The sequence below is a fragment of the Leptinotarsa decemlineata genome, unplaced genomic scaffold, assembly GCF_025532065.1.
Source record: "Leptinotarsa decemlineata unplaced genomic scaffold, Ldec_3_MD MMD2_tig00000505_RagTag_RagTag, whole genome shotgun sequence".
Taxonomy (NCBI): domain Eukaryota; kingdom Metazoa; phylum Arthropoda; class Insecta; order Coleoptera; family Chrysomelidae; genus Leptinotarsa; species Leptinotarsa decemlineata.
The window spans coordinates 12,045,721-12,072,929 of record NW_027412549.1 but is presented as its reverse complement, the minus strand read 5'-3'; the positions used below and the strand labels follow the sequence as shown (position 1 = coordinate 12,072,929).

General features: G+C 33.3%; 1 protein-coding gene across 2 annotated transcripts; it reads right to left on the bottom strand.

The window, feature by feature from the left end:
• Positions 1–439: 439 nt before the first annotated feature.
• On the bottom strand, positions 440–27,209 carry Rab5 (RAS oncogene family member Rab5). 2 transcript variants are annotated; one of them, XM_023161555.2, is made up of 4 exons: positions 27,011–27,209; positions 14,402–14,651; positions 9,843–10,132; positions 440–1,535 (listed from the first exon to the last, which is right to left on the bottom strand). In XM_023161555.2, the coding sequence occupies exons 2-4, from the start codon at positions 14,644–14,646 to the stop codon at positions 1,423–1,425; spliced, it is 648 nt and encodes a 215-aa protein (XP_023017323.1). In that variant the 5' UTR covers positions 14,647–14,651; positions 27,011–27,209; the 3' UTR covers positions 440–1,422. The 2 variants fall into 2 exon arrangements, with proteins under 2 accessions (XP_023017323.1, XP_023017322.1); XM_023161554.2 differs by lacking the exon at positions 27,011–27,209 and adding an exon at positions 21,069–21,186.

The window sequence follows — 27,209 nt, the reverse complement described above, 5'->3', positions numbered from 1 at the left end:
TCCATTGGGTTAATAAATTCGAAGACTTTAGATTACCAGTTTATTCACTATTAGAAAATATCAAAAAATTTGAACGTCTTAAGAAGCTTTGCGATCTCCGTCCTACACTTGCACGACATTTGTTAATTCATTTGTAAGTGTACTTAGTCCGTGTAGATCCCGATTTTCATTCATGCACTTCAAAAGATCATCAATAACAGTGAAAATAAATATTGTATGGCACAAAATTCCATAATACCTCAAAAAAAAAAGGAAGGTTGAATATGTTTCCATTTCAAATTCCGATTATTGCACTGAAGCAACATCAGCTAAGAAAGCTACCAAACATAATGTTAATTGTATATCATAACTTTATTGAGTATGTTCTTATCTTCCTGTACAACCTGATTCTGCACAAACAGAATTATAACCATGTATAATAAGCGAGCAAATAAAATAATAAAATTAATAATATTATATTCAGTTATAATACAATGATACTTGACATTTTCCTTCTGAATTATAGGTAATAACATATATTCCGACACTAAGTGGAAACTATAAACGCAACAGTATACAATGCAATTACCCCAAGATATAGAATTAGCCTTTTTTTTTTATTTAAAATTCTGTACAACCACCTCACTACATTGTACAGCTACTAAATTATGTGTATGTAAAATTTATTATGGTCAATCACCCCCTTTGATATTCAAAACGGACAAGTTTGAAATGCCAACAATTTTCAATAATTTGACACATGACTTTGCAATAATGATCAGATCAACTATGCTTTCCAGTGATTAAATAAAAAAATAAAAATATAGGAAAACTCAAGTCATGCATCACTATCAGAAAGTAAGTTTTAGAACAGACCAATTATAAAAACTCGACAGAAGGGTTCAGGACTAAATTGTTATGAAACGTACTTTTAATTTAAATTACACTAATAAAATACATGTATTTATCCCCCTCGCAATTTACACCCAATCAAATAAAGTGTAAATTGAAAGTCACCTGAGCTTAGCCTGGCTGTATTATAGAATCAAAAATTGATAAAATATAAAATTACTTCAAGTCTACATCAGAATTTCGATCTCTTAGTAATTCAGTGGGTGCAGACAAAATACAGTCAGCCTAACCAGACGTTTTCACTTTTCCACACTGCCACATATTGATGATTAATTATTAAACAAAATATCATATTATACAATTATCACAAATTTGAATGCCAAGAAGACAATAAAAATATATTCAACACAATAAATGACAATTCTTTGATTTGCGTGTAACAACATAACAGTTTAAATATATGACAGTGTACTCTAAGTGGTTTTTTTTTGATAAAAGGACCTTTATTACACTTATATATCACTAGAGCGCTGCAGCACAGTCCAGTTCTTTTTGATGAAAAATTAACACTCGTCCAGCAAGAGTATACCATCACTTGCAGCAGTTACCCGGAGCTTTAGCCCCCGCATCGCCCTCTGCCAGTCGTCTACCTTGAGCACTTCCTCCCTGACCGGTAGTTTGTTCATTCTTAGGAAGTTTCTTAGCTGAAGTGGAAAAATCATTGAAAGGTTGAATTTGAAACGTATGTGAAAAACATTTTAGGACTTTTCAACTCTATATAATCAACACATCAAAATATTGTTTCAGTTCCGTACATTAAAGTTTTGCATTGAAGAATTATTAGAATAGAGAAGTATCCTTCCAATAATATCTGGAAATAAACTGATTCCACTGTCGTACTTTGTAGCTAACTAATAGAAATATGGGTAGTCCATGACTTCAATTTCTTGGGGTTAGAAACTGTATATTTCGAAATGAACTTTCAGTTAATTTTTGAGAACATATTTTGAATTAGGTAAATTCTCAACGTTGATTGGTTCAAAGATGTGAGTTGTAGTTCATTTTGCTTACTTACCCAACAAGAAATAGTCACATAATTGACGCTTTTTTCAATAGTCATAAAAACAGTATATTTTTGTTTATTATATTAGGGTGATCCACAAATAAATCATGTTCTTTTTCTTCAGACATGATATTAAAAAAAATTGGATAAGGTTGCTACGCAATTAGATTTATCACCAAGGAACTCTGAATAAAGGCAGACAGAATGGCTTATTTTTCTCTCATTGAGTTACACTTAGCGTATGGCATTTCATTCTGAGGTTTTTGCTGTAATCAGCTAATGAGCATAGTGTTTGTCTTACAGAAAAAAGCTAGTAGATATCTATCCAAAGCTAAATCCAGAGATCACTTGTAAACTGCTTTTTCTGAAACATGGATTTTTGACTCTATGCAGTATTTTTATCCTCGAGACAGTGTGCTTGATGCATGTGAAAAAATCCAATATGACAATTATAAGACCATATAATACTCGTCAAAATAACGACTTACCCCTACCGTAACCAAAAACGACTTTAACAAAAAATTATGTTTGAGAGTAAAAAACTCTTTAATCATCTGCCGATCCAAATAGAAAATATATCAAGCCCGACAATCGTTAGAAAAACCGTTAAAATCAAATTATTAACTAAAGATACACACTTTTGTCTATTTTCCACGATAGTTATATATTTGTTGACTAGTTTCGGTCATTACACCATTTTCAAAACTGTGTGTTTTTATAGTGTATACTCAGTGAACATGAATTTTCACAAAATAAACAAGTCATCAATCAAAGAAGTATTAACTAAAGGATACTACAGCCTCCAGGAATATTATAGTGACAGTATCTTGAGCTAACTGTAGCTTTAGCTATAAGTTCAAATTATCTGTGTTCTACATTTACTTGTGATTTCATCATGAGATGTAATAAAATTTACTTATATGTTTTGTTCTTTTACAACTAGACCAAATATATATGTATATCTATTGTTGTTTATATCTGCAAAGTTTTAACAATTTTATATGATACACTGACAAATCAATAAGCTAATACTATTGTATTGTACATGTGAACCATGCTTTGTCAGCAAGAGTTTTCCCTCTTAGACAATAAAGTAACTTTTTGATTGACTGATTGAAAAAAAGGGGAAACCTTTTATGCATTAACATTTTCAAATACTATATACATGTATATATACATCTAACTAAATTATACAAATATATTTCTATCTGAACAATTATCAGTAAAATAAGATTAACATTATAATAAAATATTTTCATAACCGGTGACAAAATTATAGCATGATTGATAACTTGAAAATATGTTTTATTTTACCTATGCTCAAAAATCTTATCGTGTTTCTATTTGATAAATATTCATTTTATATTTCAGTTTCAGTTTTCACCCAATATGAAATATTCATCTAAAGTTCTGTGTCTCATATTTCAGTTTCACTTATCCTAACTATGATATCTGGAAATGAAAAGTGATTCTTTGGCAAGCTCCATAATTTTGAATGAATAGATTTATATTCCTGGAATCCCGTCCATCTGCATCTATTCTAATAGTTTATTATCTCTTTTAGAATGAAACAAATCAGTCTAGGGGAAACAACCCAATTGCAAGACAAAATATTAAGTAACTTACAACAGATATTCCAGTAGGTACATCTTCAAAAAAAGTTATGTGTGAGTCAGTTTGTAAGGTAAACAAAACGAGTAACCGGAATACCATTCTGTTTTTTCTCAATCAAAATGAAATAAACAGATTACAAAAGATACAGAATCGTGCTATGCGAATAATCTTACAAAGTTCGAGGATAACACCGATAGCAAATATGTTTCAAACCATTCAATGGCTACCAGTGAAGAAACTCTCTGAGTAACAAACACTAATTTTTATTTTTAATATCAAAATTGGATATTCACCTGTATATCTACAGAATAAATTAACTGATATGGCTGAAATACATTAGTATAATACAAGAAACAGAAACAATATAAAAGTTGAAACAGAAAAAAATATAAAAGTTGAAAAATATAAAAAAAACAGTACACATAGTTATTTATTTTATAAAGGAGTAGATTGTTTTAATAACATCCTACAAAACATTAAAAATAGTGGTTCGATTAATATATTCAAAAGACGATTGAAGGATTACTTATGTATTTTCAATCAGGTTGTTTGTATTTTTTCATGTTAATTTGATTTTATTTATAATGTTACAATGTATTTACTATTGTAAATGAATTAGTTTCTCAACTAAATAAATAGGGTAGGTAGGGTTCAGACAGCGTTTGCAATGTAAGCACAAAAAATGTGTATCAGTGTTTCTCTACTATATTATGTATGTTATATACAAAGAATAAATTCATTATTTCAGTTACAGTAGGTATATATTTTAACAAAATCCCGAAACACGTCAAATTTAAATTATAATTTGACATACTTCAACGGAAAAATGCTACCCCTACCTTTAACCCCCGTCGAATGACAAGTGGAACCCCCAATTTTTTAAATGGGAAATATAGGCCTGGGATATATCGTTTGAAAGGTATCTTCATTGTCTATTCAAATATGTTATCGCTTTCAAGTTTACTGCAACAATTAAGATAAAATAAAATCATGTGGTTACCGAAATTCAATAAAATACACCCAAAACGTTTTTCAATATACTCAAAACTTATTTCATGTTGAGGCATTGATAATAAGAGAGTAAGTAAAAACCATAGCAATGTTCTTTTTAGATGACACCCTTTAAAAACTGTAAAAAAATTCCGTGGCAACGTTAGTTTAAAACGCCTTGTCAACTTATTTTGTATGTTACATTAGTTGTCAGCATTTTAATTTGAGTTTAAAGTTCATTAACTTCAAGTCTGACAAATGGTTAGATTAACGGAAATGCATAAAATAACAGTTTTACAAATGATTGGTTACAGAGATAAAACCCGAACACAACAGGAAGTAGCTCGCCTATTTCATGAGAAATTTACTAATATTCCGCCCATATCTCAAGGAACAATAAGCAAAATAGAGAAGCAGTTTCGCGAGCTTGGTCATGTGGTGCAGATAAAAAAAGCAGCTGCCAATGCAATGAATGATGAACTCAAATTAGATGTGACGCTTGAGTTTGAGGAAAACCCACATACATCGAGTAGACAGGCATCCTTTACATTCAATGTTAGCCATAGTAAACATATTAAAATAAAATGAATCCCTTTAAAATGATACCTACTCAGGAGCTCATGGAAGACTAGTTTGATAGAAGAACTTATTTTTGTGAGCAAATGATGGACAGTTTAAATCTGTTTTCCGTTAATCAGCTGTCGCTCCCATACGAACGACAACTCTCAGAAGGACTAACGAAGTCTTACCTTTTCTGTGTGATTCCTAACACGGTTACAGAATCATCCCAGCTTCAATCAGATGAATTCTCTCGAGAAAAATATCTTGTCGAGGCAGGAATCAAACTCACGGTCTTCCGATCGTGAGTCGGGCGCACTACCACCGCGGCCAATTCCACATGTTCATCCAATTAGAAGACGTTATGTTTTCTGATGAGTGTACTTTTTATCTAATCATGCTAATCGGCAAAATTGCCGCTACTGGTCAACGGAAAATCCTCACTGGATGAGAGAAGAACCCTCAAAATGTTTGGACAGGTATTGTAGAAAACCATATCACTGGTCTCTTTTTTACTGAGGGTAAATTGAATGGCTATAATTATTTGGCACTACTTCAAAATTATGTCATTCCAAGTTTAGCAAATTTATATACTGATCAAGGAAACTCTCAAGTTTCAGTGAATACGATATGGTTTCAGCAGGATGGAGCACCACCACATTACCAAGTTAATGTCCAGCAATACCTGAATACAACATTTTCCAATTGGTGGATAGGGAGGTGAGGATCGATTGAATGGCCAGCGCAATCACCTGATCTTTCATCATTAGATTTATTTTTATGGGGATGTGTGAAGAGCAATGTGTACAAAACTAAACCTTCAGATTTGAATGACTTAAAAGAATGAATAACGCTTGCGATTAGGTCGGTAATGCCTGATATGTTAAATAATGTTAGAAGACAGTTTCATTTGAGATTAGGATGTTGCCAAGACGTTCGCGGTGAACACTTTGAACATCTACTTCGTTAACATCCATAGTTGCTTTTCGTATTTCACATTTCATTATGTTTTGCATTACATTTTAGTTTTTCAGTGTATTTTATCGAATTTCGTTAAACACATGATTTCAATTTATCTTATTTTAATTGTTGCAATAAACTTGAAAGCGATAACATTTTTGAAAATAGAATGAAGAGAATTTCAAACGATAATATCACAAACCTATACTTCCCATTTAAAAAATTGGGGGTTGTACCTGTCATTTGAAGGCGGTTGAAGGTAGGTGTGGCATTTTTACGTTGGAGAATGTCATATTATAATTTACTGACTTCTTCTCTCTTGTAATGGGAGGATGAAGGACACTGAGCCTATCAGCTGTCTCTACGGAACCTTCGAGATACCGGGCGTCCTCTCGTCGTAGCATCGCCTTGTCACGGTAATGCGGGGCTCTGCCGTGATTGACCTTCTTTCCCTAGCTACTCGTGAGACCTTTAAGGACAGAGTGAACTTAAAAATTCTTTCTGACGCTGAGTTTATAGAGGTGATGGATGTCGAGCTTACGACTCTAACTGACCTCCCTGTAAACTTGGATCAGAAGCGAGTGTACTGAGGAGATGGATGTCGAGTTTACGACTCCAACTGATCTTCCTGTAAAATTTAATCCAGGAGCGAGTCTACAAAGGAGATGGATGTCGAGTTTACGACTCTAACTGACCTCCCTGTAAATTCAGTTCAGGGGCGAGTCTACAGAGGAGATGGATGTCGAGTTTACGACTCCAACTGACCTCCCTGAAAATTTAGTTCAGGAGCGAGTCTACAGAGGAGATGAATGTCGAGTTTACGACTTCAACGAACCTCTATGTGAATTTAGTTCAGGAGCGAGTCTACAGAGGAGATGGATGTCGAGTTAACGACTCCAACTGACCTCCCTGTAAATTTAGTTCAGGAGCGAGTCTACAGAGGAGATGGACGTCGAGTTCACGACTCCAACGGACCTCACTGTAAATTTAGTTCAGGAGTGAGTCTACAGAGGAGATGGATGTCGAGTTTACGACTCCAATTGACCTCCCTGTAAATTTAGTTCAGGAGCGAGTCTCCAGAGGAGACGGATGTCGAGTTTACGACTCCAACGGACCTCCCTGAAAATTTAGTTCAGGAGCGAGTCTACAGAGGAGATGAATGTCGAGTTTACGACTTCAACGAACCTCTATGTAAATTTAGTTCAGGAGCGAGTCTACAGAGGAGATGGATGTCGAGTTAACGACTCCAACTGACCTCCCTGTAAATTTAGTTCAGGAGCGAGTCTACTGAGGAGATGAATGTCGAGTTTACGACTTCAACGAACCTCTATGTAAATTTAGTTCAGGAGCGAGTCTACAGAGGAGATGGATGTCGATTTAACGACTCCAATTGACCTCCCTGTAAATTTAGTTCAGGAGCGAGAGCTGCGGCGTACGCAGAATCTGTCTCAGGTGGGGGAACTAACTCCCCGTGAGCAGGTTAGCAAACGTTTGAGCTCAAGTGAGGTTTCACCAAAACCAGAAGCAAAAAAGCCCTGCACGGCTGAATCTAAGGCATCGTCAGGTGTAGCTGACGTGAAAAAACCCTCATATGGGAAGGTTGACTGGTTGAAGGTTCAGCAGAGCCGAACTCTTAACATTTGACCTGAAAGACCACTCACCATACAAACTAATCGGCTTCGTTAAGAAGCTGGGTTTGTTTGGCCGAGTGAGAATAGGTGTGAGCCACAATAAATCCTTGCGGGTTGCGGTGGAGGGTCGAATAGACCCACTCACTTTGGACCTAACCTAACCTAACCTCTCTTGCAAGTACTTTCAAAACTATTTTCATTGCTTCTTCTAAAAATTACATAGGAGAAAATTTAATTTCTCTCTCAGTTAACTCACATTCAAAACATGATATTCCTAACTGGATTATTAAATGGAGAACGAGCAATCTAATATTTGCTTATTTCTAAAAGGAAAACTGTAAAATGTATAATGTCAGACTAAAATAGAATTCTGCTTTGTTACTTGATAAATACATCAGGGATTATGGGATATTGAATCAAGCAATACAAACTAGATATGGTTTGGTGATTCAATATTGATTTATGCAGGATGGTGTTGAAAAAACTTTCAGTCAATTTATTTTTTAGTCATTTCAAGATATTCGATATATAACCTCTATTCCATGAACTGTTGACTGAGAGATGTTATTTGTATTAATAAAATACTAGAAAAAATATCATAATTCAACAAAATTGTGATGAATGTATCATCAGAGTTAATAACATACCTAATTAAAAAATCCTACAAAAAACCATCAACGGCAGAAAACATTTTAGTTCAACACAGATGGAAAATAACTTTGTCTTCCTGCACCATTCCCTGCAAGTACTGAACTAAATGATGAAAACACGCATCAGAAATCCACTATAGATACAGTCACAGATCTCATTAATGGTACTTGACTGGATCACGATTTGAGAATTGAACTCAAATATTCTTCTGTGGGGCAAAAGTAAAATTCAAAATAGTTCTTTAGAGATGAACTCGGATTTATTACAATACGTACGAACTCGTCACAAAAAAAATGGGACAACCGCAAATATCACTTCGTTGCAAATGATAAGCAGCACATATCTTAACGCACTTCATTTAGTAATAATGTAACAGGCAAAATAATACGAATTCGAAATAATGGGGACAATGAACAATTCTTTAAATAAACGATTGAAAAAATGCTCCGTAAATATTTTTGAAATGATTGAAAAAATGTTTTGTTAATATTTAGCCAAACAAAAATTATATTATCATTCAAGTAACACTTTGTTAGATTTTCACTGGACAGTTTCCAAAACCGCAACACAGTTTTCGCTATACAATAGTTTCGTTAAACTCAAGTATGAACATACTTGAGGAAGTTATTGTAAAGCGAAACACGTGTTTTGGTTTTGTAAACTATCCAATGAAAATCTCACAATAAAGTATTAATTGAATAAGCTATAGATTTTCATCAAACATCGACCAATTTCATGACATATAATAGGACATTTAAAAAACAGTCACAAATTAGATATATTTCATTTGAAATAATAAAGTTGAGGTTTACTGCTAAAATTTTTTAGCTGTGACAGTGAAACTGATATAATTTTTTGAGTTTTCAAAAATCTATAGGTGATGACTAATCAAAAAACAGAAACAATTGAACTGAAACAAATCAAGAATGTATTTAACTGAACTCCTTTATATAAAAAGTGGAACACATTCTTTGAGTAGTATTCTGTTATTTACATATGCAATCTTTAAACTTTTTAATTTTTGAATGAATCACTTTTCTCAAATTAGACACTCCAAATAAAGCGATAAAAATATTATTTGACAAATATTAGACAACTCAAAAAAATTGATAATACCTATTCCTAGACAAAAATTGGCTTACTGAAGTGTCATATTCATTACAAACTTTGATTACTATTTGATAAGTATCTATTTTGGTATTTGACTATTTATAAGGTGAGAAACTTTCAATTATCTTTTTATCCTGTTGCAAATAGGGACCTGAAATGTATTAAATGAGTTATTTATATCAGTGATAGTCTCTAAGCCATTTATATAATGGATGCTACTGAAAGATGTAAAACTTATTTTCGAATCCTAGCATGTAACAAATGTAAATGTTCATTAATAAACCAATAGGCATGTTCGGAACGCTCGTTTCCAAGCTAGATAAACAGTTTTTTCCGTTCAATCAATAATATAGTTTCACTGAAAGCATGTTAAAATTATGAACTTCTATGACGTCAATAGACAATATAACTAATTGATATTAACATATACTCACCTATTGCTAGAAATATATCATTAACATTCATTGCTGTTTTGGCAGAGGTCTCCATAAACAGTAACCCGTTTTCATCTGCATATGTTTGGGCCTCTTCATACTCGACCATGCGTTTGTTCGCAAGATCCTGTTTGTTACCAGCTAGAGCTATGACAATTGTGGGGCTAGCTTGCCTCTGGAGTTCTTTTACCCACGTCTTAGCCCTACCAAACGTATCTTGATTGGTTATATCGTAAACTACGATAGCTGCCTGAGCTCCTCTGTAGTACATTGGAGCCAAACTGTGGTACCTTATTTCAGAAATAGAGAGGTTATCAGTTATTTTATATCAAAACAAATATGTGTTATGACAGTATATCGAACGAATAGTAAAGTATCTATCATGTGAATAAAGAAATTCCTTGTGAAGCGTGTGATGTTTTGGAAGGACAATGATAATTTCGACCTAGTTTACAGCTCGAACATATCTGATCTGTAATTTTTTTATTCCAAAATTAAATTGTAAACAGGCATTTTATACTTTTTGAATTCTATTTTTATTATTGCTTCCAAGGAAGGGCCGTATAAGAGGTCACAATGTTTGAATTGCAATAAGAAAAACGAATCACATACCAATTTTTTTTTCTTGTTGAAAAGGTATCTGAAGTAGATTACAGTATGCTTTGAGTATTCAAACTTGAGACGTGGAGTTTGAAACAGAGTTCACAATCAATTACTAAACCAAGGTTTTTTAATGTTTCACATTTATCTAATGGGATATTATGAATTTGGATATCTAAGATTGTTCGTTTAAAGTTTTGGGTGCAAATACTATACAGCACTTTGTCAAGTTGGAAATCAGAGAACATTTTAAATAACTAAATAATATGTTCAGATCTTCATTAATACAGTTTATACTTTTGTTTAGCTTTGCTGGAGAAAAAACAAAATATACTTGAGTATCGTCAGTGTAGCTTTGATGTTTACACAAGTAAGTAGGTACTCAAGTCTGTTATTGAGAAAGTATTAAAAAAAACGTTGTTTCTACTTCAGATAAAAACTGTAGTATTGCAAAAAAGAAGTCATAATCCGAGGGTTGAATGCTCTGTAACAGTCATTTGACTGATTACAATCAACGGAAATGTTCTGGTTAATCATTTTGATATTTTTGTTTTCGAAAGTATATTTTTGATTTGAAATTAATTAAGGAGCAATTTTACAAGATTTTTTCACGTTTCGATAGTTAGAAGATAATGTAACGAATATGAAGCCGACCCTGACCGATATCTCAGCCAGCAAACGCATGACATCACCGCGAAAGAAGCGGTCTGACTCGCCGGGAAAATACTAGGCAAGTACAGAGACCTCTAGATAAATCTAGAACGATAGTTAGCGGTATAAAAGCCCTGCTTCCCTTCCATAGAAGGAGTCTGTATTCAGAAAGCGAATCGAGTGGTTAACAAACAGTGAAGATAAATTAAGCGTTATTTGCTAAGTGGTGTATATAATTTAGTTGTGATAGTGAAGTATTGTTAAAATGGCGAATAATTCAGTTCATAAGATATTGACAGTTTTTTAATTTTTTTATTTCCATACTCTCCAACAGGTTGAGTTTCAAACTTACTTCTGGAAATGGAGGGGCTTGAATTCATGGTTGAACTCATGTCCCTCTGTAATTAAATGAGTGGCATATGTGGAATTTATTTTTCAATTCTGGAAACTATTTTTGTGTTCCTTTATGCGGGCTTTGAACATTCTTTCACTTTGACCTATATAAAACATTGGACATGACCCACATGATAATTTATACACTCCCAATTTTTCTGAAACTGAACTTTTATCTCTGTTGTTCTTAATGTCCATGATGGCAATATTTACACATTTGTTGTACAGAAAATCTGAAATATTTGTAGTGGGTTGGCCTAAGTAGGTTAAGGTTTATTAACTTTTATCCTCTTCTTTTCGAATTGGATAAACTTCCTTCAAAACTTGACTGTAAACTTTTTTGATAATAAAGAATGTATTAGACTGCTATCGTAATAATTGTTGATGACTATTTGTTTTATTATGTTCAGTTCTTTATTGAAATTCGCCTCTGACAAGGAAAGATTTATCAGTCTATGGATCAGATTGTTGAATGCTGCTACTTTGTGCTGATACGGGTGGGTGGACGAATTATGAATGATAATATATGTATGTGCTGGTTTACGATAAATTGAAAAATCATGTTTGTTGTTGAATTTTGTTATTGTCAAGTACAAAACAACAAACATGATTTTTCAATTTTTCACAAACCAGCACATACAGATATTATCATTCATAATTCGTCCACCCACCCATATCATCATAACATAGCAGCATTCAACAGTATGATCCACAGACTGATAAATGTTCCCTTGTCAGAGGCGAATTTCAATAAAGAACTGAACATAATGAAACAAATAGCCGTCAACAATGATTACAATAGCAGTCTAATACATTCATCATTATTGAAAAAGTTATAGAGCCAAACTTTGAAGGAAGTTTACCCAATTCGAAGAGAAGAGGATACAAGTTATAGAACCTTAACCTACTTAGACCAACCCACTACAAATATTTCAGATTTTCTGCACAACAAAGGTGTAAATATTTCTTTCAAAACCAACAAAAACGTAGGCATGCACATTAAGAATAACAAAGATAAAAGTTCAGTTTCAGAAAAATCGGGAGTGTATAAATTATCATGTGGGTCATGTCCGATGTTTTATATAGGTCAAAGTGGAAGAATGTTCAAAGCCCGCATAAAGGAACACAAAAATAGTTTTCGGAATGGAAAACTAAATTCCACATATGCCACACATTTAATCACAGAGGGACATGAGTTCAACCATGAATTCAAGCCCCTCCATTTCCAGAAGAAAGTTTGAAACTCAACCTGTTGGAGAGTATGGAAATAAACAAATTCAAAAACTCTCAATATCTCATGAACTATCAAACTGAACTGAATAATTCGCCATTATTGAATCTGTTTATTTCCAGCTAAGAATAGTTAAGTATATTTGTACTGTAAATATACTTTGAAAAATTTAATCTATTCATATAGTTAATGAATTCATACCCGCCTTTTTTAGGTACATTCATTCATTAGAAAGTAGGTATACAAGTAGGTACTATGTTAGAGTATAAAATAGTTGTAATTTAGAAGTAACTTTTAGTTTATGCTTGAGGAAGCTATTGTATAACGAAACTCGTGTCGCCCTTTATAGTGAAAATCATACAATAAACTATTAATTAGTTTCAATATGGATTTTCATCAAGTATCGGCCAGTTCTATTCAATGTATTGTATAAGTTTAAAAATCTCCTTATAGGACGAAACTGCAGTAACGTTAGTTACATATACAAGTGGTGAAAAAACATAGGAAGTTTTATTTCTCTGTTTTATAAAAATAACTTTCGCTCTTGACTTCATCAGCCTAGATAGACCCTACTCCCGTGGGATTGTCTACAAAGAAAGTAGCATTTGTTACTTCTGGATAATGTAGACAAAAATAAATACTATAGTAATATTCATACAAATTATATGTCGTCAATTAGCAGCATTACAATGCATATATAAATAATAAAAGTTCCAGCATGGTTGAGTTTTTCTTAAGCAAATGGAGGGTTGGGATACCAACAAATTTAATAATCAATTAAAAGTTCTGTGGGCATATTCTGATAAGTATTGAAAGTTCCTAAAACAAACTTCTAACACATTTTCAATAAATCAGAAATTGGAATTTGCCGTACCTACCTATATCTTTGGGATCCAAATAGCTGAAGTCGATTATTTGGTAATAAAGGTATCCGAAGATAGTCAACTTTGTCACAAGTTGAAAATCTGTATCTTACCATTTACGAGATTCCCATATATTTGAAAAATCACATGATTTTTGTCCAAAATTTTGGAAACAACCCTTTTATAAATAAATTATTGTTTTATATGTATAAGACATCGATTAGTATTCCATCATTTCGATATTTGTCGGCTGTAGCTGTAATTATTTCTGGACTGTACAACTATTTTCTGGTTTTTCTTTGTTATATTCACCTAAAAAATGTATTATTTACCCCCTAAATTTCCCTCAGAAAATTGAAAAAGGAATTTTTTTTATAGAACATATTCGAAGAATTCGACAAACTAGTATAAAATATTTCATGGATTCAAAAAAAGTTTCTGACTTTATCTGCTGACACAGTCGTTTCCATAACAATGTTCCTGGTTATCGTTTTTATAGAAGTCTATATCAAATTTGAACTGATTTTGGATGGCCCTGGACTCACAGAGTATTTGACATCTTCTAGTATGTACACAATATATGAAAATTGTTTGCATAATTACGAAAATATTTGACGTACGTGATTTTATCGAAAAAAAAAAGAAACAACTAACAATCAACATTTTTCAAGGTACCAGCAATAGCAAACAGTGAAAAACATCAATAATAATTTTATGATTTATGTCAAAAGTATTTTAATCATCAAAATATCACAGTCTGTAAAATTGAATTAGTTGTAAATTGATTTCGGTTATATGAAGAAAAGTATGGATTGATTTACCTTTCCTGACCTGCTGTATCCCAAATTTCGAACTTCACAGTGGTGTCGTCTAAGCAGATAGTTTGTGTAAGGAAAGCAGCACCGATGGTACTCTCCTGGTACTCATGGAACTGCCCTTTGACAAACCTCAATACCAAACTGGATTTGCCGACCGCACTCTCTCCTAGCAGAACGAGTTTGAACTGGCAGATCTTGCCCTGAGTGGAACCATTTGGTCGTTGAGCTGTACCAGTCCTGTTTGCCATTTTACCTGATGATGCAAGGAAACTAATCAAAGCATGAAAAAAGCCCGAGTCACGCCATAAGTAGTACCAAATGATACTTTTTGCCTTAAATAGTTGTAAGTGAAAATTTTATTGTTACAGCTATCACTGTTACATCTATGTGTGGGTTATTGATGAATAAGTGGTATGCGTATTTGAATGCGTATTTAATAGTTCAAAATATAATATGTAGTTGGCATATTATATTTGTTCGAATAATGACCTATTTATTTTGTAGAAATTCATATTGAATTGGGATAAAGAAAATAACTTTTGTCTAATTTCTACTACGATTTTTATTTGTTATGACCGGTTTCAGTTTATTGAACAACTTCAAGTAAACCAATCATTGTCTCAGTTTAATAAACCGAAACCGGTCGCTAAGTAGTCGTCAGGCATAGTCTCATGAATTCATGGACTTTTTCGGTCGATACCTGACAACCTCGACGTACTTGAGTATTTTAATTGGACGGTGAATCAAATAGTGGGTCTGTAGGTAGTCTCATTTTTTTTCTAATTATTAGAATCGATGGAGAAAATCCAGTGCTTTTTCTTCACGTCAATGCGACAGTGAGACCAGTAATATCTCCTTTGAATTCCAGGAGCCAGGATCCTTTTGATAACAAAGTGCCCCTTGCTCAGCTACACTATGAAGTTTTTCCATAAAATCTTTGATTTGTGCTGCAAGAGTTCCAAGGAACTAATGAAACCAAGGCAAAAAACAAACTTCTCTTCTGATGACGGATGCACTTTAGCATAACGCATAAAGCTACCTTCTTGGTCTCTTTGTTGTATCGTATGAAAGTTAACAAAGCCTAGGTTTTTATCGTCTTCCTCTTCTTGAAAAGAAGGGAAGTTAGGACTATGAAACTATCAAATGAATAAGGAAGAGTATAAGAGCCAAACAACATGATAAAATATGACGCAAAACTGGAAATTTTTCTCTATATTTCTGAGAAAACAAACGGTTATCTATCTAATGATTCATCTCTTGACCCACATTTAGGTATGTTTCTAAAAGTTCAAGCAACAATTTTTTAGCACACTTTTGGTTGTTTAGTATCACCGGTGAGAGCTGTTACCGATTGGAACAGGGATTAAATAAAAATGGGATTGATAAAGGATGCAATATTTTAGCTTTCGTATCTAATTACAAGCTTGCAGTAAAAGCTGCAGAGAGGCAGAAATCGATGTCTCATTCGACGGTCAATGTCGAAGGTTAGTTTTGCAATGGATCGCTGTTGAGACCCTTGTTGTGGAAGGAAGAGTTGAAAATCCTATGTGATTCACATACAAATTTACTCCCAGAACGAACATTTCTCGAAAAAATTTAAATATTCTTCTTTTTTTTTACTTCTATTGAATATTTTTTTAAATAATATCAAAATTGGATTCTGATACCTTATTATTGAAAATGAGTATGGTATAAATTTCATATTTTGATAACGGAACCCAATTTATTAAAAAAAAAGTTAATGTGAATGTAATGGGCGCCACTGAAAACTACACTTTAGTCAAATGGAACAATGTGAAAAAAATCAGGAGTGAACTTTTTTGAAAACTTATAGGTTTTTATATATGTTAAAAACTCGATTTTCAAACGGATGTGAATTTGTCGACGTAGACAAGTAGGTACACTCATAGAAAAACAACACCATGAACTTTACCTCCAGGTTTTCCAAGTCGTCTGAGAGGTGAAAATATTCTGGAATTACATTTCATGGGTGGTAATGGGTTGAAAATTATAAACTCATATAACTAAAAATTTAATTTATACGTCTATAAGATTAAGATATTATATTTATGGGGCGATTGATTCAATGAAAAACATCATGTACGAGTTTTCCAAACCATCTGAAAGAGTTAAAATGTAGCGAAATATTGCGATGTGGCGGTGAAATTGAAATATTTATGTTATAACAGCTGGTCGGATCTATACATTGAACCTCGCATTGAACATGTTCGAGGCTTAGAATTAGGGTGCAAAAATAATATTCTTTATAAACAGTTTTATTATTGGAATGATTCGATTTAGTGAGACATTTCAAAAATTCGGTATCAGGTGAAATAGTCCCGCCAAACAACCTGGAAAACCCGGACGTTATGTTCATCTTATTGTAAAACCCGGACGTTATGTTCATCTTATTAAACTCAATTTATTATTGGATGGATCATCAGGGCTAACATACTTATATCAATTTTAACAAGTGTATAAATTCAATTTTCAATGATATGAGTTACAACCCTTCGGGTGGCCTGAAAAGCCAGACGTGATACTTACCTTGTTGAATCGATCACTACGAATAACATCTCAATCTTGTAGGTGTACAAATTCAACTTTTGATGATACGGATTTTTTAAAAGTTCGGTCCGATTTTCACTTGTTCAATAGGAATAACATATCCCAATCTTTTATATGCACATATCTTGTAGATGTATGCATTTAATTTTCAATTACAAGGTTTTCTCAATTATCACCCCATTTCCAGCCCGGAAAACTCTGAGGTGAAGTTAATCTTGGGCAAGCGATCAACAGGAATAACTTACCTCAATCTTGTAATTGCACAAAGTGAATTTTTCATGGTACGATTTTTCAAAATATTTCCACCCTATTGTCACGTCTTCAGATTATTCGGAAAACTAGTACAGTTTACTTAGTTCACTAAATCTATCAATAGGCATATTTTAATGAAAGATGGTAGGTATACAAAGGTGTTGAAGGAAAAGAATAATCATTTAATATTTCTCTCAGTGTACTCTGTGGATAACGTCACACTGGTGATTTTCAATTCTTCCTCGCACAATCAAACTTCACGATGGTTGCTGGTTGGATGGATTCAATGGTTCTTTCTACTTATTCAATCAACTGCTATATGAGAACGTTGGTTCGATCCCAACCATATGACTATCGAAGTTTATTGCCTATTGTCAAACCCATGTTGGGAATAACATATTTCAGATTTTGATGCTTTGGATTTTAGAAATTTTTTGGGGACAAATAGGTACACCCTTTGAATGTGATAGTAGTAGGCTTGTGTTTTTGTAGCTCCATATCTCAATAAATATTTATTCTACTGTGTCGTATTATACAGGGTGTCAATTTGAAAACTTTCCACCCTTAATATCTTTCTTCCAGTAAACAACATGAGGAATAAAAAAAAAACAGGTCAATTTTATTGTCAAGGGGGACACTTTTAGGGATTATTTTTAGCCCCAGTGGTTCAACCCCGTAGGAGGGGTAGATGTTACCCATAGAATTTTAAATGGGAAGAGGGGTCAAGTGGCACATCATTTTGATATCCTTACCAGAAGTGGTGAGAATATTAGGTTGTAACTTTCCAACCCTTTATTAGGGGTAACATTATCTATTAGCTCCAATTAATTTACATCAAAAAGTAGTCTAATGGTAGTTGTGTTTAATAAATGCTGAATTTGTAATTTTCATCGCGAAGAGTGTACAGATAGCCGTCCTTTTTTGCTACTTTTGCTTTAAAAAGTTCCTGATTACAGACAAAAAAATAGGTTCGCAAATTTGAACGATGTGGTAGTATTATGCATACAGTTATACCTGTTGGACCGTGATTACTTTAAGAAGTGTATAAAAGGTTTACATTTTTCAAGACAGAATTGAAATTGATGTAATTTATGAAGAAATTTAAAAGTGCGCACGAAGGGCAGTATGTCTTTTTAACGAAAAACTACAAATTGTAATGTAAGTCACCGGTTTGTGCTTGATTTGGTGAATAAGTTTTACGATACTTGTTCAGTGACAAAAAAAAAGAAATAACCCCAGAGTACTAAATGAAGCAGCTCAGAGTGGGCTTCAGAGCCCACGAGAACCTTACGATCAGTATCGGAACAGACGGGAATGAAATTTATGCATTGAAAATGCATAAATTTCATCCTTATAAAATGCAGATTCTTCAAAAGTTCCACGAGGATGATTATGATAGAAGAATAGAGTTTTATGAAATCATGTCTCATCGAGCCAATACCATCCCTAATCTTCTGTTAAACGTCTGTTTCAGCGATGAGTGTTAATTTTTTCTGAATGGCAATGTTAATAGGAAGGACATACACAAAAAGTAAATCTTTGGTCTGGTATTCTTGGAAATGCCATTATTGGGCTATTATTTCAGGAATAAAACTTGACTGGCAATATGTACCTTGAAATGCTTGAAGATACTCTTATAACTCACGAGCTAGAAACTCAAATAGATGCAGAAGGTAATGAACTTTTGCAGGGGTATCTGTTACGTTTTCAGCTAGACAGTGCTCCACCTCATTATATTCTTTCCGTCCGACAGTGATTAAACGAGAGATTTCCGGATAGATGGATTGGCAGAAGGGGAGCAATTGAACGGCCTCCGAGATCACCGGATTAAACACCCTTTGATTTCTTTCTTTGGGGCCATCTTAAATCCGTTGTTTATAAAACACAACTTTCTGATGTTAAAGAACTTAAAAGACGAATTACAGCAGCATGGCAGTCAATTCCTAGTGAAGTTATCCGTAATGTTACAGGGAAATTCGAAAACAGATTTTATTACTGTTTAGAGCAAAATGGACATTTCGAACAGTTTATAAGATAAGCGTAAGTAGATTTTATGTTTGTCGCAAATTAAATTTTATTTTGTAAAAGGACAATAAACAAATAAAGAATCCCACGCATAATACATTTATTCCTGTCATTCAAGGGTTGGAACGGTGCCACCTACTCTTCTAACCATTTTTATTAAAAGGACTCTATACAATAATGCATGTCAGAACAGGCAAATTATAATTACATGTATAAGTTTAGAACGCTATTTTTCGAAAACTGCTCATCATTGGAAGCAGAATTGAACGCCAACCAAAATGATGTGCCACTTGACATCCCTTACCATTTAAGATTCTAAGGGTAACATCTACCCCCCTTGGGAGTTGAACCACGAGGGCAACAAATATTCCTTGAAAGTGTCCCTTTTGAAAGATAATAAGGATGGGAAGTTTTCGAATTGACAACCTGTATACCGAGAATTTTGTACTCGATACATTGCAGCTTATTATTGTCGTTAAGCGATTTTTGGCCAATTTTTCTTTAAGAATTCAAATTGAACTAAAGCTCTGCCGAAACAGTCCGAAAAAACTACCAGGCATTAAGCCAATGATATAGTGTTAATGAACGCACTGTTCGACGTTGGTTTGCAAAATTCCGAAGTGGTCACCTACAGTGATCCAGGACGAGGATTTGAGGTCCCTGATGAAGACTGACCCATCACAAACAGTGCGTGAGATGGCGGAAGAACTGGGCATCAGCTCTAATGCGGTTTTTGATGGTTTAAAACGTATTGGAAAGTTCAAAAACCCCAAAAATAAGTGCCCCACGTATGAACCATCGACAGCAATTGTCACGTTTAGAGGTCTGTTTTTTTTTGCTTTTGTGCAACCAAAACGATCTTTCTTTGGAACGGATCGTCACGTGTGATAAAAAGTTGATCCTCTACCTACAACATGAGACGTTCAGGACAGTAATTGGACACCGATGAGTCAGTCACCCAAGCACTACCCAATGGCGAAAACCCATCAAAAAAAGACCGGGGTTACTGTATGGTGGTCAGCAGCTGGTGTGAATCAGTATAATTGTCTGCAACCGGGCAAAGAATCACAGCAGAGTTCTACTGGGAGGAAATCGACGAAATGTACCGAAAATTGCGTCAGCAGCAGCCGACGCTATATTTTCAAGCTCATCGTAAATTTTCTCAGCGGTAGAATCTCAACCAATCAGGACCAGACAAAAACGGCCTTCGTCGACTTTATTGAATTCCAAGCACGCAATGTTTATGTTGACGAACTTAATCGACTTGCGTTACGTTAACAAAACTGCATTGACTCAAATGGCGCTCATTTCGATTAAATTGAATAAGCATTCACTGAAATATTACAGTTTAAAGTAGACTCATGAAAACGGACAAAACTTTTTAGACAACCCAATAATTCATTACAATCAAACCTGTGATAGATAAATTAGCGCATTTTGAATCAATGAATTGTTTATTTTGAAATTCAGTTTTTATTTAACATATTATAGATAGTAAAACTCTTTTCACAAATGGTTCACAATAAAAACACAAACAGAAAGGCAATGTTAATAAAAAATTTTGAGAAACGAAATATCCAATCCCAAGTTAAATCCACACGACCCTACTACATAACAATTCATAAAAGTCAGTCATCGTATATCTACAAAACCATAAAAAAATACCTATTTTCACAATATTCAAATAAACTTTATGTCACCTTACTGGACAATATTAGTCAACCAACATATTTCACATCAAATAACACCCTCTTCAACTAGTATTAACGGCAAATATGTATGGCTTCACACAAAAATATAAATACCTGCGAAGCTTCATACTCACGTGGCAATGTAGGAGTGGATTTCATTTACACTAATATTATCCTTTCAGAGAAAATACGCTGATATGAGGTGTAAACATATTTTTAGTGTACTTCGAGATAATTTAGATAAATGAAGTGGTTCTGCCATAATTGTAGTCTCCCACTGCCAGGTTCAAGGTACAAGTTAATTCAGGGATTTCCCTACATTGAATAGTTCAACTGGAGCCAGTGGACAAATTCAAATAATTTATTCACATACAAATACATAAAACAGATGAGTTGTCTAATAATAATATGGTGAATAAATGGAGATTTAACTCACGAGGTGGAATTCCACCTGTTAGTGAGCATTGACAACTGGTGTTACTTCGCATGAATCTGTATGTATTCATAGATTTTGGAATTGGGAAAACTCCGAATATACTTTGTCATAAGAAACATTTCTTGTTGAAATAAACATGTAATACAAAGGTAACAAATCTAAGAAACTGATAAAAACTATAAGAACAGAAATTACTATAATAGATACGAAATTCAATTTAAAAAGTAACCTTAAAAATTCATGTAGACTATACTATGGTCGATTTACGATAAAACAGTTTTTCTAAACCGATCTATCAGTTAAAACCGTTTTAGGAAGTATAGGGATTTGAAAGTGGACAAAGAGAGGTTTACAAAACTTCCTGTTTTGCCTTGGTCAAGTATCAAACAGCATGCTTCTGCAATACAAAAGTATTGCTGATAAAATGAATGCTGTTCATACCGAAAAAAATAAACCATACCTAATTGGTATTTTGTCAAAGAGTGGTATGTTTTTGCTACGGACACAACAAATCGCTAATCTTCATTTTGCCATCAAAATACTTGACAGCCGTATTTTTGCTATACCCGAGTTTTTTGCTACAATTCTGAAACTAGAATGGCCGAGATTGTTATGCTCTTTGGAACCATATAGTTGCTATCGTTCATTCTCTGTTGATTGATGGAATCTTTGGAATGAAGTAATGGGAGGACTCAAATCAAAGACTACGTTTAAATAATCTTGTCAAAATGTTCAGCACTGCCAATGTTATTCTTGACGTTTCTTTGGTGTGAGTATTTGATTATTCTACTGATGCTGCTTGGAAACCAAGAAAACACTAAATAGACTTACCAGGAAACATAAAAAAGTGAAAATAGAGTATTAACCCAGCTAATGAGTGGCTCAACAGCTAACTGTAGACTGAATACAAAATTTTCAAGAGGAAGCAAAACAAGGAAATTTAGTTAATTAAAGGTTTCAGAGGATATTCAAGAAACATTTTATTGCTAGATTTCCACTACAGTTTGTTAGGCAATAAGTGGACTGTGTGGTTTTTAGAAAAAAAAAAAAAACAAATTTCTGGATGAATACATCTAATTTAAAAGACATGTTGGTTGCCTTTCATAGTAGGTACTATATAATCTTCTCTTGTTTTCGTACTGGTGTATATGACCCTTGGGAGTACAGGAATGCATGCTTTCTGTTGACAGGTATAAAGTGCCAAAGGTATACGGCCACTGAGTTTTTAGGCGTTAACACAGTTTTGAAAAAAAGCAAGAAGTTTAGGAATCACGTTTTAGGAATCACACGTTAAAAGGTAAGATCCCGTTGGTCCTTAGCTGGCACAAGTTTCGACTTCTGAGGGTTGTCGTTCGTAGGGGTGCGACAGCTGGTCAACGGAAAAACAGATTTTTTTAAAACAGATTTCACTACACAATAGACGTATCTATATACCTGAAGAAGCTATTATATAGCAAAACACGTGTTACATTTTTGTAAGACTGTGTAGTGAAAATCTCACATTGAAATGGAGTCCATGAAGCTGCAGTATTTTCCAGGAACAAGTCACACAGCTCCCAAGCAGCAAATAAAAAAAAAATACTTGGTATGACCCAGCACGTCTTGCTTCACAGGTGGCTATGGCTACAGTTGTGTTGGCTGCCATTTAATACGGATGTACAAAATGGCAGAAGAGTTTAATTTTGTGAGATCCTTTGGAATGTGCCAATAGTAATCCAGTTTTGTTGGATACATGTTTCTAGGAAGAATGTACTTTTGTCTGAATGAACAAGTAAATCGTTCTAATTTCCGATACTGAAGTGACTCAAATTCCAATCCGGCTAAATTCACACAGAATATCCCTAAAAATCTAAATGTTTGGTCAGAAACTTCGAATAGAAGAAGAAGGAGAACTTTATTTAGAAATAGGAACCCCTAATATACAAACAAATAACTTAAACAAAAACGAATATTAAAGTATAAAAAAGTATAAAAATATATACTGAAGATTTAACCTAATGGCAATCAATTATGTTATCTCTACTAACACTCCTTCATATATAGTCTTACTGAACGTAAAGATACAAGTAACGTATTCCAAAAACACTTTGTTGTGAGATTTTCACTAAATTGTTTTACAAAAACGCAACACGTGTTTCGCCATACAATGGCTTCATCTGGCGTGACACGCCAGATGAAGCCATTGTATGGCGAAACACGTGTTGCGTTTTTGTAAAACAATTTAGTGAAAATCTCACAATAAAGTGTTTTTGGAATACGTTAGTTATGGATTTTCATCAAGTATCGGCCGATTCCATCATATATCTGATACAAGTAAAATGAACAATGACACATTACCATACTGGACAAGGTGGAACAAACATAAAACAAAAATCAAATATTATAGGATCATTTAAATTTGCTGAATAATCAAGTAATGCAAGCTGAGATAGTTTTTCATCAAGACGGGACTCCTCCTCATCACATGTACAAGGAACAGTTCCTCCTCAATAATAACTTTTGGGTCGATAGATTGCAAGGAAAAGTACTACAAAATGTCCAGCCAGATTCCCAATTTGACTTCACTGTGTATTTTTTGGAGATGATGAAATCAAAAGTCTATGAGATGCAGTTACCTATTGTAAAAACTTTACGAAAGGGAATTACTAGGTGCTGAAGGCTACTAACATCTGATATTCTTCAGAAGGTAAGGAGAAAACCGATGTTCATTTATACCATTATATGCAGTTTAGTTGTGCTTATTAAACCTTGTCTGTTATTCTTCTTTTTTTTTAATCTCCCAGCTTTACTCGAACTTCACTCCTAACTCGGTAAATATAGAGACCAGGCGGGCCAGTGGCCTGGGACAGAGAAAATTCTTCAAATGTCATTGTTTTTATAAATGTATAAACTGATTCATTGTATTTTTTTATTTTTCATTATTTTGTGAAAAAAATTGAATATGCAATGTGATGAACTTGAAAGAGGACATAAACGAAAAAAAAAGAACACTTTAGGAATTTAATCAGCTGCAGTGAGAAAAAATAATACATTGAAATTTTGCTGTCTTGAAGAATCCTTTAGTTATAGAGGCATACAAAGGGTATCAGTTGATATGAACACATTAGTTTATAAAAAATGCTGTAACACCATCATGTCCAAAAGAAAACATATCTGTTAAGTTGTTAACTCTGTCAATAACTTCAATGACAATGATTTCAAAATGAATAATGTTACCCGATCTTCCATAGTTATAATGGGGGATTTCTATGTTACCATAGCAAGTGAAAAATATGTAGCAAAAAAATCAACAATTCCCTACAAACTATTTTCATATTGGGTATACAAGTACATTGAGTTGATGCCAGAATCACATGGGATTTACATTTATCATATATTCTATATCTCGAATGTATTGAGTATAACAGGATTTACTACAGGAATTGCTGAGTTATTTACATTTACTACATGAATTTGAAAAAAAACCATAATAATCATAATCCACTATCGGCTTATACTTTCTGTGAAATTTGGTGGTTTCTCTTACTAAGCACTTCAGTACAGGAAAAAGTGGAGGTTTATGAACTTTTACAAGAACGGTTCATCATATCATAAATAACATCATATAACATGTTGACAGCTTCATTAACATCTGCGAAATTTAATTGTTTTTAAATTATAAATACACTGACACCTTACTTATGAAAATTAATAACACTACTCATGACGTTAGGAATCACACGTTAAAAGGTAAGACCTCGTTAGTCCTTAGCTCGAACAAGTTTCTCAACATCTGAGAGTTGTCGTTCGTATGGAAGCGACAGCTGATTTACGGAAAAACAGATTTCAAACAGATGATAGTCATAGAATTTTCACAATAAATTTTGTTCAAAATGTGTTTTGTTTTACAGTAGTCCAACTGATGAAGCTACAGTGCAGCAATAAATAAAATTTATTATGAGAATTCTATAATTATTATCATGGATACTTAGTTATTTTTTCATTAATACAATAAATTTGGTTTGAATAAATAACCAAAAGTGTTAGTAAGTAGTAGAGCTCATGAGTAGTTTGAATTTCTGACAGTAACTCCCAAGGTTCATTATATCAAGATGCATCCTGATTTTATGATCACCAAATTGATAAAATAGCAGTTTTTATTTGCCACAAGCAATGACTCCACTGAACAACTAACAATGGTGTTCATATAATCTTATGTCCAAAGATGATAGAATATAGCAACTTACTAAAATATAAATTTGAAATGAACTGGTATAAATGGATGTTCAACTTATTGTCCAACAATAGCCACATTCTTGTTTTTAAATACTTTCCAATAGTTATCAATCATACAATGCTTGTCCAAGTATAAGCCGAAAAATCAATTGGTCAAATATCTAACTCAGCTTTTTTTGATGACTTGTGAAAGGTAAATCACTAAAAAACTAGTGTAATTTTGAAAAAATGTTTATTTTCTTTGATATATTGACCAATGGATGTGTATTGGTCAAGTTATCTCATAAAAGTGATGAAAAGGTTTCCGAATGATAACTTTATATTATAAAATTAATGTAAATAACATTCTATAAGTCACAGTTAACTGCAGTTATTTCAATATTCTCATTCATAAATTCGCTGTACTCAACAAAATATTTTTTACTTTCATGAAGGGCCACACATTACACGAAACTGTTTTGTAAAGTTAAATCTCAATTGTTTCAAGTTATATAAGGAAATTGTTACTAATAATCTTATTGATAAAATAGAAAATTGAGAACTTTTGTTCGTTAATACTATGACGATGGTTATGTTTTAAAATCAATGTTATCCAATATAAATAGTTTCAATCAAAAATATTTCAAAGATGCTCCTGTCAATTGTTAATGAAACTTTGTTCAAGTGACGTAAATGTGCTACAGGGTTTTAAATCATCATCAGTATCGCCACTGACTACCTCTCTATGAGGTGAACAGTAATTGTAACTCATTTTATTAATACTATTGTTATGATAACCACTTCCTGATTTTGGAAATACAGTATAATTTTTTCCAACATCCTTTTTGAATAAACCCAATATGTGACCAGACAGATTGGAAACATATCCAGCACATTTCTCAATAAATTCAAATGGCAGTAAGACATTTTAATTTTACAAAAAACGAATTTCTATGTTCTCAAAACTACCACTTTCTCTAGATACCCAGCGAAGTTCATCGAGTAACAAACAAACCATATAATGTAAGTTACAGCTAGCAATATCATAATCAAGAGGTAAAAATAGTATTACTATCAGAAGTTAATTAGGTATCTGTGATACAAATATTTTGGATACCTACTATGTTGGAAAATAGTAGCATTCACAAAACATTTCACTTGAACTGCTCCTAGCAATCATATAATTACTGAATGATTAGTAGGATGTAGAAACAAAGAGGGGGGCGTATTGTGAATACAAGGATTCTGGAGAAATTCAAGGGCGTTTACATGTTCAAGACATCAGCTGACTTTTTCAACAGTAGGTCTGCATTTAGTTTTATTTATTTCTTATCAACAGGTACGACAAATTGAAATATTAGATTGAATTCAAAAATCATATAAGAAAAATTGTAAAATATCAATGACGCATTTTGACATGAAAAACATCTAAGTAGACTAACCTACCTTAAAGAGTTATTCCTTTTTCCTTATCACGAGATCACGTATCACTAATATAGAAAACACTTCTCTGAGACATAAAAAACACCTATTAAATTGTAATTTCAATACGTTAGCACCAATTTTATATACAAAAGACGAAATTTAGAACAGACAAGACGACACTTCCACTAATGACGTCGACAGGTGTACCAACACAGATTTG